A 16,357-nucleotide genomic window follows, 5' to 3' on the forward strand; every position below is an offset into this window, starting at 1 on the left:
CAAGATAACCTATATGATTGTTACATACAGTAGTAAAGTATTCCTCCTAATATTTATATGTCAAAGAAGTTTGGAAAAAAAATATTATGCAGTGAAAATGTGTGATTTTCACCTAACTGAGCATCTGTCATATTCTCTCTCTATTAAATGAATTTATTTACAAAGGACGGTGACTTGTAACCATACATAAACAATCCAGGTACTAGTTTACCCATTATTTCATGCATGGTATTAATAGTCTAAACAGGGGGGTTGCTTGGGGAGTCTCACAGCATGGTAAATCAATTACTCACCGGGTCTGTCACTGGACAAGTCAGGTGGCTCAGGTGACTAGTTTCTTGATTATCCACCTGGCCATCAAGCAGAGGTGGTACATTATAACAAATGATGTCCTCCTCTTGTTACTTTCTTCTCTAACTGCATGTTCTTCATGATGTGGTTTAAAAATTTTTCTATGCTTAAGGAAGGTTGATTCAACAATAAAATTCTTTATTTCTTTGTCAATATGAAAATTAATGGTGGCAACTGGCAACTATAGCAGAAAAATATACACAGCAATTTATGTAATTTTTTCTGGCAATGGTATCAACAGTACATTAAAGTTCCATATTAGTATTCAAAGAAAGGCATTTTATTGTTTATATTTGTACAAACATAATGCTATGAAGTCAGTGTAAATAATGAAATGGTGAACTGGGGGTATATTGATTTGTAATGTGTCATAGACCATTTTCGTTGATGGTAGGACTTGCAGATTTTAACTGCTAAAGAAATGTTCATACAGATGGCTTTAAAAATTGGTTCTTAACATTTTAAAGTCAGATTGATTAAGGGTAGTAAATTTGTTACAAACAAAATATATTCAATGGCATTTAAATGAAGTTTTAAAAATGTTTAAAATTGTACACCATAAGAATTTTTTTTCATGAAATTGAATGTATCAAAAGTAGTTACTCTGCTCATCATTAGATTTTGAATTTATTGAAAAAATGCCTATCATAGTACATTCTACATAATGATTTTAATTCATATTTCTGCTCTGTTTCAGGTGTAATGGGGATAGGCACATAATGTATCTGGGATGACAGGTGTGACTTTTGAGATCCACTATGCCTGCAGCAGGGAGGATCATTATCCACTGTATTCTTCTCAGTATTCTATTACCAATACCATCAGCTGCAGTTGAAAACCTTGGAGAAAAACCATTCCCTAAAGAATATGATTTTAGATATACTGATTTTGAACCTTTTGAATTTTTTGTAAAATATCGTGGTGCAGTGGTTAAGCGTCTGCTCTAGAAAAATATTAACAAGTAATTCTTATCACGGGTTGATAAAAATGTGGGATACAAAGACCTGTCTTAAGGTGTATGATGGACCGTTTAAACCGAGGTTCCGTGTCACAGTAGGTGCTGGCACGAAAAAGATCCCTCACTGCTCAATGGCCCTGAGTGCCGAGTATAGGACAAAATTTGTAGCTCTCCACTGGCAAGTGGTGGTGTCTCCATATGAGTCAAAAATTCATGAGAGGGACATTAAATAACATACAATCAATCAATCATTTTTCAATTAAAATTTGTATTGATTGTGAACAAAAAAGTAAACTTTTTATAAAGTGTTGGAACATTTGATATTTAGACATTGCTGGGCAACTTTGTATATTTTACAGCAAAGTTGGGCTTAAACTGAAATGAAACGATTTGCTTATTAAGTACCAGAATGAAATTCTTCATCAATATGAAGTACCAGAATGGAATTCTTCATTAAGGCTATGGTGACCCGGAAGATGTTATAAACTTGATCATTATTTCTTGTCAGTGTTTGTTTTGGGGCTGTGTCTTCTCTTTAGTGCTGTAATCATAAAGTCGAACTGTCTTCAGGGTCAGAATCGGGAACAACTTGGAGGATGAAAAATACTTTTACAATTTTTTTTTTACCCCATATAGGGTTTTTAGGATCCTCTGAACACAAAGGCAGAAGAACTCCTGTGATTTTAGTTTTATGAAGCTGTTTTCTTAAATGATCGAAATTCATTGATAAATTATCATACATGTTAACTCTGAAAACCGGGAGAAAAACCATTCCATCTAAAGCCTATGATTTTTAGATATACCGCTTTTCTACAAAAGCTGCGTCTAAAGTATTTTTGGTTCCCTTGGGTATTTTTTGAAGCCACTCTCATAAAATCTCGCTATTATCGCGTGATTTGTGAATCAAAAAAATTAACTTTTTATAAAGATTTCAAACATTTGACAACGACAACAACATAAGACTACCAGTGATTACATTTGTTAAGATAAATTAATCAACATCCCTTAAATGAAAAAGGAGATGCAGCTTTTAAGAATTAGATGAAAACATTTGACATCGTCTTTAAAAGCACAAAAGCTAACAACTTTATCAATAAAGTCAATAGAAATCACTCGATTGACCAAGCCATGTGGCACATCTCTACTTTCGTTTTCGATCATCGCAGAAATCTGATTTATATAACGAAAAACTTGTTTTGATCTAGATTAAACCATGCTATCTTTTGTGTTTTTTTAAAAACTGAATGAACATTCAGAATTATTGCTTCTAGGCTATTTCAGCAAAGATCACTCTTCAAAAGGCTAAGTAAAGCAGCCAATCCAAGCAAAATGATGAGCATGAAAAATATTTGAATTTGTACAATTTATGTCAAACTTAAGGTGTTTCTGTCTTCTAATTGATATTTAAGATTAATTAGTGTAGGTACCTGATTTCATTTAAGGCTTATAATATACATGTATATTTACATGCATGAAAGATATCGATAATCCAAGCGTTATAAACAACACGCGCGCAATGCTACCGCTTTTGAGGTCTGAATCTCCCTCTTTTTCATCACAATAGGTTAACATGTATGAAATTATCAAGTTGTGCTATTCAACAGCTCTTAGCAATGACTTGAAAATTCCCGATAAAATTCTGTCAGCCACTTGTACATAGATTAGGTGCCAGGCTAGAGTACTTTGTGGACATGTGAACTGTTAGGTTGTTTGACATTTCCTACTGGGCTTGATTATTGATATGCAAAAGAAAAACATTGAAGTCTATATAATTTTCAGGTGGCCCAATCTGTCACAGTTTGACTGCCAAATTTGATTTTTTCATTCCATGAGGGTCATCGTAAAATTTTATAAGGAGATGTATCTGAGTTTTAGATATTTCTATAGAAGGAGCTATTTATTAAACAAAATGATGAATTGTCAGAATTGTCATCCATCATATTTTTATGAGTCATGTAGAAAAATTTTTCATGAGAAGAAAATGTGCTCTTACTTCAATAATTGTTTAAGACAATACAGTTTGTAAAACACTCTCTAATAGCTCAATATAATACAATACAGATTGATCTATGTCTCCTATAACATGATCAATTTCCTTAACTTGTCTGTGCTGTTCAAGCTAACAAGAAATCTAGTACCATTTTTCATTATGAAAGGGGAGGACCTTGTCTAATAAAATCGAAATAAAAGATAATTGCTTCTAAAGCAATATCCCTACCCAGGAGTTTACCGTTACATCCCTGGCGGGGAGAGGGACCATCATTTAGCAGTAAAACTGCCCCTAAAGCATTCAGTAGTTTTGACCTCTCATTATCCCTCTTGATTCCTGTGTTCACCACTGTTAAGGGTCTTTGTAAACCTGAAAGTCTCAAAAACATCCAAACTGATTACAATGAACAACTCTTTTGACACTTGGCTTGACACGACTTGTGTGGTTCAGATTTTATTAAAGGGCTCCAGAGAAAAATTACTTGAATGTGATGTTTTTATAGGTGTTACCCTTTATTGTTATTATTCCACCATAATCAAGTCTGGTAATAACATTTGAAGGGTTTCTTGTCTGTCCGTGCGACATAAATATTTGTTTAGTTGATCGAAAAGAATATTTGAAGCTTGTAAGATTTGTCAATGAAAACACTACTTTGTCAATGTGAATCTGCAATTTATATTACAGTTTCGAGTTTCATTGTGTATTGATCTTGAAATTTTTTTTGTAAAATGATTGATTTAAATCTTTTACTTGAAACCCAGTGATAATATCAATATTGTACTACCTGAAGAAAATTTTCTGTTAAAATGGAAATAAATTTCTTTGAAGTCTGATTGAATGTACTGTATTGAGGTCAATTTGTTATTAGAAATATGACTTAGAATTCTGACTCTGAAAGGGTTAAGATTGTCCCTCCCCATATTAAGGGTATTATAAGTGATATATTTTCAGCAAAGTACATGTAACCCATATTTGAATTAAATTTTTTGCCCTATTTCAGTTCCTGTGTTTGATTTATTATTAGTTTTGAGAATATCATTTTATTTTGTTGAGTGGCAGACTTGTGAGATTTTAATTATTTGGTAATCTTCCAGTTAATAAAAAGATTAAATAAAGTTGTTGCAGGAGATGATTTATTATTCCTTTCAACAATTTTTGCTGTTATGTTAAATGTTATAAATAAATAACATTTGTTTCTATAAAAAACCAGTGGCAGCCATAAAATATTTAATCTGCTTGTTGGAAGGCCATAGATCAATGGAGTTTGTGTGGTTAGATTTTAAATATTGTCCTTATTCATATAATTCATAATTTCAACAAAAAAAATAAAAATAACTAATCTCAAAAGAGACAGGCAACAGAAATTGAATTTTAATTCAACCACAGGTACAATTATAATAAAATTTCAGTGTTGCTTCCTAGAATAGGCATGGTCCATTTATGAGGCAGAGTTTGGTTATGTCCCTGTGATGAAGGTTTGACCTTGACCTCTGTGGGTCAGTCCCTGGTCTACTTGAGTGGTTATAGTACCTGCCCTGACCGGGACATCGAGGTAATGAGCTGGGTCAGGGCAGAGCTATCTGTGTGTGCTCATTAAAATACCTCTCACCTAAGATGAATTACCAGTGTGTTGAATCTTGACCATATAATGTTGTCACCTTAAATAGATAAGTAATGTATTGGAATTTTTGGCAGGGACAGGTATATCCTGAATGTCAGCAGAAAAAAAAGAAAGGAAAGTAGAGAAGACCATGTTTAATTATCTTAGAAATATAAAATCAAAAAAGATATGCAGTATTTGTTTATCTAATTTTTATTGGAAATTTGCATTTTTTTATGTCTTTGGACCTCTTTAGACCAATCTGCCAAAAAAAAAAAAAAGAAAGAAAAAATTACTTGGCAATCTCATGTAAAATTTCCCAGTTGCTTAAATTTATAATGAGGAGCTTGTAGCTTTTGGAGTAAAATTGAAGTTAATTGATGTCCTTGCATGCTAGCTGTCTTAAAAGGGTTTACAAGCCTGATAAATCAAGGTTTTACATGTACATACCATACATGTATACGATGTGTACATGCACTTTAATAGTCTTTTGTATGTACTTGGTATCAGCAAGATTGCATTAGATCTACTATTTCAGCTTAATTATCATTGAGAAGAATGTTTTAATTGGTGAAAGCATGATAAATGAAACCATTGTTGAAGATATGAAATAACTTCTCTCAGTTCTTGTACATCTCTGGTGCAATATTTCAGTGCAAAATTATGTAAGAACATTTTAAACTTAGACAATATTAATATCATAATCATTTTTAGTTATTAGCAGTGAAGGTAAAATGATATAAAAGTTTATTAAATCAGAATGTTATTATGTAATTTTGATCATTTTGTAATGAAATTGATCCGAATAGACCAATCAAGCCCATCGATAGTAAGGTAAAAGATAAGGCTAGAACTCCTGTGGTGCAGAGACTGAGCCCATAAATATTACATTTTGTGATAATTTAATTTCAGCTTCCAGAGATTTTTATTAATAAACGTTTGTGTTTCCTAATTACTTGATTACTGTGATTATAGTATCGAGACATTATGTCATAAAATGGTGCAATAAGACGACTAAAAAGGGAAGGAAGTTAAAGCTATTTGTGGGGCTCGTAAGACAATGAGAGGTTTGTACTCTTAATAATGCAACCTGATTCATAATATTAAAAAAAAATAGAGTTATACACGCATATTCTTCAAATTTATGATTCCAGATTTAGGTATTATTGATGAGGTTTTATTTAATGGTTTTGTTCATAAAATTTCAACACAGCTGGTATAATGGTCTGTCTTTCTATATTTAGTACACATTCAAAAGATGAAAGGAATTGCATCTTTGTACATGCAAAATGGTGTACATTTAAATTGATGTATGAACATTTAATGTGGGGACATCTCTCCACTGACACACGGACATTTGAGAAGAATTTGAATGACGGGTTTTCTTGTTGAAAGCTTTAAGGGCTTTGGATCATCTTGTATTAAATTATCAAGTTTGAATTACTTCAAGTCGTAATGGGAGTCTACAGGTGTGTCCTAATGATTTAAACTTTGAGGTAATCACTTAAATAGACACAGAAATGGGGGCACAATCCTTTTGAAGTGTTGCAGATCTTGGTAGATATCCTAGTATTAGGTCGGAACCTGTGAATGCTATTGACCCCATTTGAAATCTGAACAAATTTCATGTATTTGAGAATTATTTAAAATATTGACAGATTTCGTATGGATTTTGTTTTGGAACAGTGGGATTTTAATTTTACTCAATACAAGAAATTGTTTATTGTTGTTGTTTAAAGATTTGTATTGGATTTTATGTTAGTGATTTTAAGATTTAAAAGCACAGGTGGTTCATTAAATAGACACAGAAATGGGGGCACAATCCTTTTGAAGTGTTGCAGATCTTGGTAGATCATATCCCAGTATTAGGTCGGAACCTGTGAATGCCATTGACCCCATTTGAAATCTGAACAAATTTCATGTATTTGAGAATTATTAAAAATATTGACAGATTTCAGATGGATTTTGTTTTGGAACAGTGGGATTTTAAAAAAGGTGTTATAGTTACATTAAATAGGATGAAGGAAGGATTTCCTTTATAGGACTTGTTAATGGACACATAATCCCATTTTCTCACCATAACAGTTTAAAATATACCCAGAATTAAGGAAGGTCTGCTCTCCTTAAAGAGCAGATAACCATGTTCTAGAGTAGTATATTTATGAAGTCAGATACTTTTGTGTTTTATTATTGCATTTAATCAAGTGTTTAACCAATTCTATAGGATCATAAATGATTGAGTAATAAAGTTGCAAAAGCTTAATTTTTAAAACAGCTCCTGGCTAGAGTTTGTGTGTAATGTACTGTATAGTCAAATATGTTTTCAGAATTGTAATGCATTTTTTCCCATTGAAAATATAATGAAGACTTTGAGAAATTTCTTTGTGGATTTAAAAGTTGAGAGGCAAATAAAACTACTTCAATGAGATTAATTCTGATACCTTTAGGTAATGTTTGATTAATTGTTCAGCATATTGTAGTAGTTGATCATTCTGACATTTGCATGAATTATTACTGCCTAGGTTAAGATTTATAAGTTTTAATAGATAAGAGATTTTGTGCCGAGATTAGGTTTTGCAATCAGATTTTTATAATATAATTAAAGATTCTTTAAAGTATTAAAGAAATGGTCTTGACTTCTAAAAACCAATAATCTTCTTTTGTTTCCTGGAAGAAATATAGCAAATATTAAAAAGTCACACAAACTTTAAAGTTTTAAATTAAATTGATAAATAAACCAAAAGTGCATGATCCTGAAAATGTCATAAAAATTTGATCCAGAGAGAAGTATCGTGTGAAGGTATAATTAAGCTCAGCAGTATTACTTTCACCGATATCTCCTAACATCCCTTCTACACTCTTCTATACTTACAGCAGGCCACAATGTCATATATAGATGTCTTTATCCACACAACTGCTGGAGATAGCATGTTGTACCTGCCTGCTTAATTAACTTTAAATGCATCAAGTACATGTGCTTGTCAACCTCCACATGATAATTCTAATATGTCCTGAATGAAAGGTCAGATCCAGTGACCCAAGAAAACACTGGATTGCTGTGTAAAAACTTTTTGTGGGGGAATTTCTGACACATGTCAGGAGCAGATGTCATGAAATATTGAAGAAACTTACGGAGAGTCTTGTTCTGATAGTTTTATCATTAATTACCTCCCTTGGCAGAGTAAGAAGGGATAGAGATGTGAAGTAGATGTGTAATTTATGTGTATTGGGTCTCTGAGTTTGACAGGACAAAACACAGGAAGGTGGACATACCTGAAAGAAAACCAGGTCAACCTTTTGACAGAAAGACAGGAGAGCAGGTTTTAGGCCCCAGAAAGTATAGGAGAGCTTCGTGAAATTGTCCAGTCACTCAATAAACCTCATCCCAGTATCTTTTATCTCCAGAGCATAAGATGTGTGGTTTTCATCACAAAAAGATCCAAAAGTGTGCAGAGATTTAGAATCAGTATTGTTTTTTCATCTCATCATTATTGAGACTCAAACACTTCAGATGACTTTTTTGGTCAAGATGTCGATCATTAGGGATAAAATATATTAATTAATTTTTGTCTTATGATGTATTTGATTGAAATTGAAGATATCTTTTTTTTTTCAAATTTGACATGAGTACATGCATTGACATTGTTAGGTTCTCATTCTCCTTTTAGAAAAAAAGAAATACTTTAGATAAAAAATTATGGACATTTGAGTATAACTCTAAGAAAGACAAAAATAAAAATTTTGGTAAAATCTTCTTATGATTTATCAAGGTCATGGTCACTGTGTTGTTGTCATAAACTTAGTAGCTTGTTGAGATTCTAACTAACTGAACCACGATTTATCAGATATATACAGAAAAAATAAGGTTAAAACTGATAATGAGCAAAGTTGGAATGAAGGCACTGATTATATTTTAAGGTTAGAGAGGAAAGAGGATAGCACTGGTTAATTACGTTGGTGGAAGGTTTAGAACCAAAACATCAAATGTCATTAGTGTATGTGTACAGAGATCAGAAAGATTATATTCCTGCCAGGGATAGCAAAATCTTCTTATAACTACTCTCTTTCATAATTTTATCCAGAAATTGGACCAAAAATTAATTGCATGCGCTGCACTGTATACAGTTTTCTTACTGAGGTCAATAGGATGATTTAGCCACCTGAGGAGTACAGCATTCACTAAGTCCAGAATTGATATAGCTGAAAAGAACAGCTGTGATTTGGAATGGTATAATACATGTATCAGATAGAGCACTGGTCAATTCAAACAGATTAAAGTGATATTAAACATGGACTCTATGATAAATAGAATTTGTCAATTTCACAATCATAGCTTTCAAGATCCCCCATAAATTCGGTCTTTAACCCCCTTTGGCAGGTAATTTGTCTGTCCATACTCTGGTGTCTCGGAGCCTAATAATCTGTTTTTGTGAAGAAAAATCAGGCCTTTAAGTCATCATTGATTTGTAAACAGTTCTTGGACATGATTCCAAACAAAGATGTCTGGAACCTTAGGAATTTATTTTTTATGGTGATTTATGATGCACTGTATAAGTGAGGGAGGGTTGGGGTTCTTGCTTTCATTAATATTCATATTGGTCAGGGATAACCATTGTGTCCAGAGATTGTTTGCTTAGACATTGACTTCTGAGTGTGATTTATGTTTTGTGGAAGGCGTCCTCTTATAAGATATTTATATTGTCATTCTTATGTTTTTAAACTATTTTTTTCCCCACATAAAATTAACAAAAAATTCTCTGACTTCTTTAATGAAAACAATTTTTAACCAAAGTACGCAAAAAATAATTCTCATAGATGAATTCTTAATTGAAAGAGTGCGACATAATTTGTGGTTTAAATTATTTTCATTGATCTTTTTACCAAACAGCAGTTGGCACTTTAATTTTGACACATTTTTTGCAAGATTTGATTTAAACCACTGAAATTGACAGCTCCCATTTATAGTAGGGTGTCATTTTCTAATGTGCTTCGATTCTCATTCTTTCCAACTACAAATAAGTTGAGTTCAATTTTTGACATTCAAAGCCTTACTTAGAGGATTAAGTAAGATTTTGTATTTATTTATCTTCATTGGTATTTTTTGTATTGCAAATCACGGGGCATTAAAATCTACATTTAAAACTGAAGTCAAGTGAAGATTTTTTTTTTTCTCGTAATATTGTAATGACCAGTGAATAAGTGTTAACGCAATTTTAATTCCAAATTATTTATAAATGTTAATTTTGAAAAAAAATATCTTAATTTAATTAACTGGCTACTTTGCTTACATTTATTAAAAGTTTAATTTCTTTCTGTACTCAAAACCAAAGACTTCAGTTTGACAAATTGGAAGATGACTGCTTCTGAATTGAAGGTGGAATTCAATATCCTTATAACACTAAAAGATATATCATATCTATACAGTGTTAATTTACAGTGTTGCTTACTTTGCTCAGGAATGTCTTGTAATGTAGAAACCTTATCTTAGAAATAAAGGTTGACTACACTAATTAAGCGATGAACCCTGAGAAGACAGGTTACTGCCCTTTCATCAATCTTCCCAGCCTCTGTGAGTTGCCCATTATTTTCTATGTTCTTTTAATTCCTCTTTTATAAAATGAAGAACACTTTATAAGGCACAAGTTATAATGCAGCATGATTGATTGAACATTTACAATCATTATGGTTCATTTTGATATTAGAGTCTGGAAGAAGGCTGCAAAATCAGTGCTTAATTATCACACCCTTAGAGTAGGGGGGGGGGGGGCATAAAGGCTAGTTGCAGCAGCTGTAACAAACTGACCCCCCTCCCATTGATGACAGACTGATAAGAAGGAAAATTATGCTATTTTGTCTCATTGAATAAAACATCCATTTGAGAAACTATGTCATTAGTGCTGTGTAATTGAATCCATTCAAAAAAGTGTTGTATATGATTAAAGAACAAAAAGACTTATATAGTACATTTCTAGAAACAGAAAAACTTCTGATAATTTTTTGTCTTATCTGAAATAAAATTCAAACTATAAGCAGGTGTTTTTGATTATGAGAGTAGGTAAACCTATCTTTAATAGCGTGTTGTTTTAGTGAAAACATTATAAAAGTATCTCATGACAGTAAAATATAAAGATTACAGCATAGAGAAGTCATAAATTTAGCCATAAAACATTCAAGTTACAAAATAAAGTGTCTACATTTCCAGACCATTGAATTCAAGATAATTTTCCAGAACATGTACTCAGTTTCTGTTTTCTGTTGTTGATCGGTCATTATAAAGCTAGCTACAGAACATTTTTATTAACCATTAGTATTGGTGATTGAAGCACCAGTTAAGAAATCGTATATACCACAAGATGATGACTGGTCTAGCAATCTGATGGGATCTCAGGTTCTGGTGTGTGCCTTTATACATACTACCTATGTTTTATCCCAGACTCAGTTTTTTCTGACCATTTCCTGCTCCATGTTTAAAGATTTTAAAGGGAATTTTAAATCTTTAATCTATATGAAATCTAAATTTCTTCACGACTTGTTCCATCTCTTTCATATATGAGATATGCAGTTGTATGTATTGTAATTTTTTTTTGATTGACTTAAAGAATAAATTAATAAATGTAAGTATCTAATACACAGATAAGGAAAGTCATGTACTGGGAATGTCTGGTATAAACAGGTGGTTGTTATGACAGGTTCTACTGTATACACTGAGTACACAAACTTATGAAACACCTGTGTTTTTATCTGTATAAAGAAAACTCAACATTCAGTTTCAAACAGGGCTATCAACACATGAAAGGGAGATGCACAGTTGTTAGAATGCTCAGAGTTACACACTGCGATGCATCATTAATATCTTTGATGATTATTAGCATCTAGTTCGACATTTCTTTCCTTGATATTTCTTTGATTATGTAAGAGGGTTTAATGTTATCATTTTAATCTTATTTTTTAAGGCATTTTTGTTGTTGCTGATCAGTAGAAACCTGTGAAATTCTTTTAATCTAGCAATACAATTGCTAGTGAAGCTACATGTATATATATATGGGACATTAACATTCAATAAATTCATAACTGTTGTGCCAATCAGATAAAATTGTCATTTTGTTTAGACATTTTCTTAGCTAGCATAATGACGTGATATTCAGAAAGTGCCTTTCAGTCCTAGAATCCTGGAACCATTATGAGATAGAAGAACATGATAAGTAAAACAATTCTGATAAAGGTTTAACATGATAGACAGAAAAAAATATTTGAAAATAGCTATTTACATCAAGATTTAAGAACTATTTTTCTAAACAACATTCATGAATATTATATACCAGATAAAAATCATAAAGAGCTGTAATACAGTAAAACTTGTTTAATCTGAATGTTGTGTACTTTGAAATCTTGCCTATTGCAATAAGAAGATTTAGCTACATTCAGAAGTTTCAATTGTTTACAGCGTTATTTCCTGAATTTGATGTTGGGATTAGACAGATGTTACTATATCAATAAATAAAGTAATAGTAGCATCATGATGATTTACATTTAGCATTGAGGTGAGCTCTGAACACTGAACAGAGCTTACAGGCCAGGGGAGATTATCTATATCTAGAGCACTGACTAATTAAGAATTGGGATTAATTGAGCAGATTAATGCACCTTAAATGTCAACAGTCAGGTGGATTTTCTTACATCACTCCAGTGTATTAGGTGCATATCTTGTAATTAACCAAGGTTCTGGGCCAAAAAAAGAAGGCTTATATGTGTTTTTAGAAAGAAGAGAAATGCCAATTACCTCCATCTTGCTTATCTGCAGTTTGTCTGAGGGGTCTTCATGTTACAGATTCAGGCTTCTAGATCAATCGCTATATTAAACCAGCTTTTTGGTGATGTTGCAATCAAAACATGTTTAGGGTAAATCTTTCATCAAGTGTAAACCTCTAATTTAGGTTAATTGTGTCCTTGAACTTCTAAGTCATTTTGCAAAATAATAACAACTCAGATATCAAGCTACATGTTGCTGCATGTAGCTTCTAAATATTCATTTATGACCCAAAATGCAGATTACAGTAAATCTTGGTTATAAAGAACTTACTTATTAGGAAATCTTGGTTATTAGGATGTTGAAAATAATGAATCCCATTATAGAAGACATTGCTATATATTTTAAACATATATAAAGATAGTTGTTTTAAGGAAGCATTAGAACTTTTCGTTCATGTGTTTCTCAGTTTTTAGATGAAATTAATATTTCGTACCATTGGAAATGACTGAAAATGAAGCTACATAAAAAATAAACAACAAATTCTACTCTGGAAATCTTTTAAAGAAAATAGTAGTTTCTTTCCCACCTGTTTAGTGTGATATGTAATAAATCTTGAGTAAAATTTCATATTGTTGATGTAAAAGCAGATAAAAATAGGAAAAGAAATATTGAACCCTATAGCTTTCCTGTTGCTCCTCAATGATAAAGACTCAATAAGAATTAAGCAATTTCAGTTATCATGAAAGTTGTATTAGTTTTATCTTGAGGGCAGTGCCTTTAAAATGAATCTGCTGTAATGTTCAGTAATGGCTATGATATGGCAAATATGTTTTGTCATTTTCTGTCTTTATTTAATCAAATGTCAGATTTGAAATTCTGGGATAAGTGATAAAATTGAAGTGCCATTTGCTCTCACTTCACCATTATTTTAAATTCTATATGATTTACATTGAAAGTCTGGGTTGTGAGTTTTTAGAAATAAGAGGTATGCTGTTTTTAGCTCTACTGGTCAGAAACCAGAAGAGCTTATGCGATAGTAAGGTGTCCGTCGTCCGTCCTTCTGTCTGTCTGTCTGTCTGTCCGTCTGTCTGTAAACAATTTTTCAAAACACTACTCCTTCTACAGTTTTGGTCTGATTTCAATATTACCTGGCACACAAGTAGACTACACTAAGATACATAAAATAGTGCATCGGTTTTTGATTTCGATGAACGGTGTTGCTATGGTTACTAAAAATAGAATTTTCTGTGAAATTCCTTTAAAATGCTACTCCTTCTACAGTTTTGGTCTGATTTCAATATTACTTGGCACACAAGTAGACTACACAAAGATACATAAAATAGTGCATCGGTTTTTGATTTCGATGAACGGTGTTGCCATGGTTACTAAAAATAGAATTTTCTGTGAAATTCCTTTAAAACGCTATTCCTTCTATAGTTTTGGTCTGATGGCAATGGCTTCTTTTTTCATCCTTTGTTATAAATACAAGCCAGTAGAGCTACAGTCTCGACAGAGACTTCTGGTTGTTTATTGTGATAAACTTACAGCATATATTATTATTATATCAATACATTTTTATAGATACATGAAAGGGATGATTGATTTTGCTAAATTGGTATTGAGTCCTTAACTACAGAGATTAAAAATAACTTCACTATAAGCTTGAATTCATCATAAGAGTGTTCCATTGAACTGTGTTTTACTGTTTTAATTTACTCAAAAAAAAAACAACAAACAAACAAACAATCAAACAGTGCAAAAAAAGGAAATAAGGAATTTGCTTCACAGAATTGAAGTCCTTTCGCTTTCTTTTCAGAACTGATCACAGATTCCACAACATTCCAAATCTACACCCATCCTGACATTGTAGGGTCAGTCCAGGCCACTATAGACACTGCCAGAGACCAGCTGTTAGTGGGAGCCAGGTAAGTGTTTAGGATCAGTCCAGGCCACTATAGACACTGCCAGAGACCAGCTGTTAGTTGGAGCAAGGTAAGTGTATATGATCAGTCCAGGTCACTATAGACACTGCCAGAGACCAGCTGTTAGTGAGTGCAAGGTAAGTGTTTAGGATCAGTCCAGGCCACTATAGACACTGCCAGAGACCAGCTGTTAGTTGGAGCAAGGTAAGTGTATATGATCAGTCCTGGCCACTATAGACACTGCCAGAGACCAGCTGTTAGTAGGAGCAAGGTAAGTGTATATGATCAGTCCAGGTCACTATAGACACTGCCAGAGACCAGCTGTTAGTAGGAGCAAGGTAAGTGTTTAGGATCAGTCCAGGCCACTATAGACACTGCCAGAGACCAGCTGTTAGTTGGAGCAAGGTAAGTGTATATGATCAGTCCAGGTCACTATAGACACTGCCAGAGACCAGCTGTTAGTAGGAGCAAGGTAAGTGTATATGATCAGTCCAGGTCACTATAGACACTGCCAGAGACCAGCTGTTAGTAGGAGCAAGGTAAGTGTATATGATCAGTCCAGGTCACTATAGACACTGCCAGAGACCAGCTGTTAGTAGGAGCAAGGTAAGTGTATATGATCAGTCCAGGTCACTATAGACACTGCCAGAGACCAGCTGTTAGTAGGAGCAAGTAAGTGTTTAGGATATATCCAGGCCACTATAGACACTGCCAGAGAACAGCTGTAAGTGGGAGCAAGGTAAGTGTATAGGATCAGTCCTGGCCACTATAAACACTGCCAGAGACCAGCTGTTAGTGGGAGCTAGGTAAGTGTTTAGGATCAGTCCAGGCCACTATAGATACTGCAAGAGACCAGCTGTTAGTGGGAGCAAGGTAAGTGTATAGGATCAGTCCTGGCCACTATAAACACTGCCAGAGACCAGCTGTTAGTGGGAGCCAGGTAAGTGTATAGGATCAGTCCAGGCCATTATAGATACTGCCAGAGACCAGCTGTTAGTGGGAGCAAGGTAAGTGTACGAGGGTTGTTAGAAAAGTTCGCGGACACATTGAATTACAGAAAATCTACTGTGTACTGTGAAGTATGACCTATGACTGAATGAATTCCTACATTTTGTTTATTGGTATGTAAAAAATCAGGTCCATATAATAAAATCTTAAAATTTTACAACTATTTTTACTATGGGGTTATGGGATTCACGGAGCAATCACTTGACGTAAGCGACGTGAGAACCAGATTTCAACTCTTTAAGCTTTTTCGCAGTTTTATAAATCTTTTATTTCTTCAGAGTTTTCTTATCTTTTTTATACTTTAAAATTGATTATCTATATCAAGACATATTACTTTTCTACTATAATGTCTTTTGTACTGTTTCGGATAGTATTGAGATCTTAAAAAATAAAAAAAGTCTATGCAATCAATCGATCAGGTATGGAAACTACGCAAAACCATGAAGGTGCAACACAACGTCCATGCGATAGGGGGGTATTGAAGTATCGATGGAGTTAATCATTCAAAAGGTTACTCCTTCCATTCTTATGAAGCTACAACCATTTGAAAACTTGTTCTTTGTATGTGTAGAATATTCCCGGCAGCATCTTGAAGATTTTAATCTATTTTTAGACATTTTCCTGTCTCCATACATAATTTTTACGTAGTGCAGTGCTCCATGACGCTCAATGACGTTCCAATTTTTGGCTATGTTTTTACGCGTTGATCATTTATAAACGGCTATAAAACAGTCATATACCCTCCAATTTAGTTCAAAATTTCTCCCAGTGACGTTTC

The 16,357-nt window shown here is 33.1% G+C and overlaps 1 protein-coding gene across 1 annotated transcript in view; it reads left to right on the forward strand.

Moving 5' to 3' along the window:
- LOC134257204 (semaphorin-5A-like) overlaps positions 1-16,357 on the forward strand; it is an 86,743-nt gene that overhangs the window by 48,672 nt on the left and 21,714 nt on the right. Inside the window, exons 5-6 of the mRNA XM_062739844.1 lie at positions 1,049-1,272; positions 14,478-14,574. Of these exons, the coding sequence (XP_062595828.1) occupies positions 1,110-1,272; positions 14,478-14,574 (260 nt within the window). The 5' untranslated portion in view covers positions 1,049-1,109. The remainder of the gene's footprint in view (positions 1-1,048; positions 1,273-14,477; positions 14,575-16,357) is intronic.

Source organism: Saccostrea cucullata, unplaced genomic scaffold (genome assembly GCF_032062105.1).
Source record: "Saccostrea cucullata isolate Sc308-1 unplaced genomic scaffold, CSIRO_AGI_Scuc_v1 ctg1046, whole genome shotgun sequence".
NCBI lineage: Eukaryota > Metazoa > Mollusca > Bivalvia > Ostreida > Ostreidae > Saccostrea > Saccostrea cuccullata.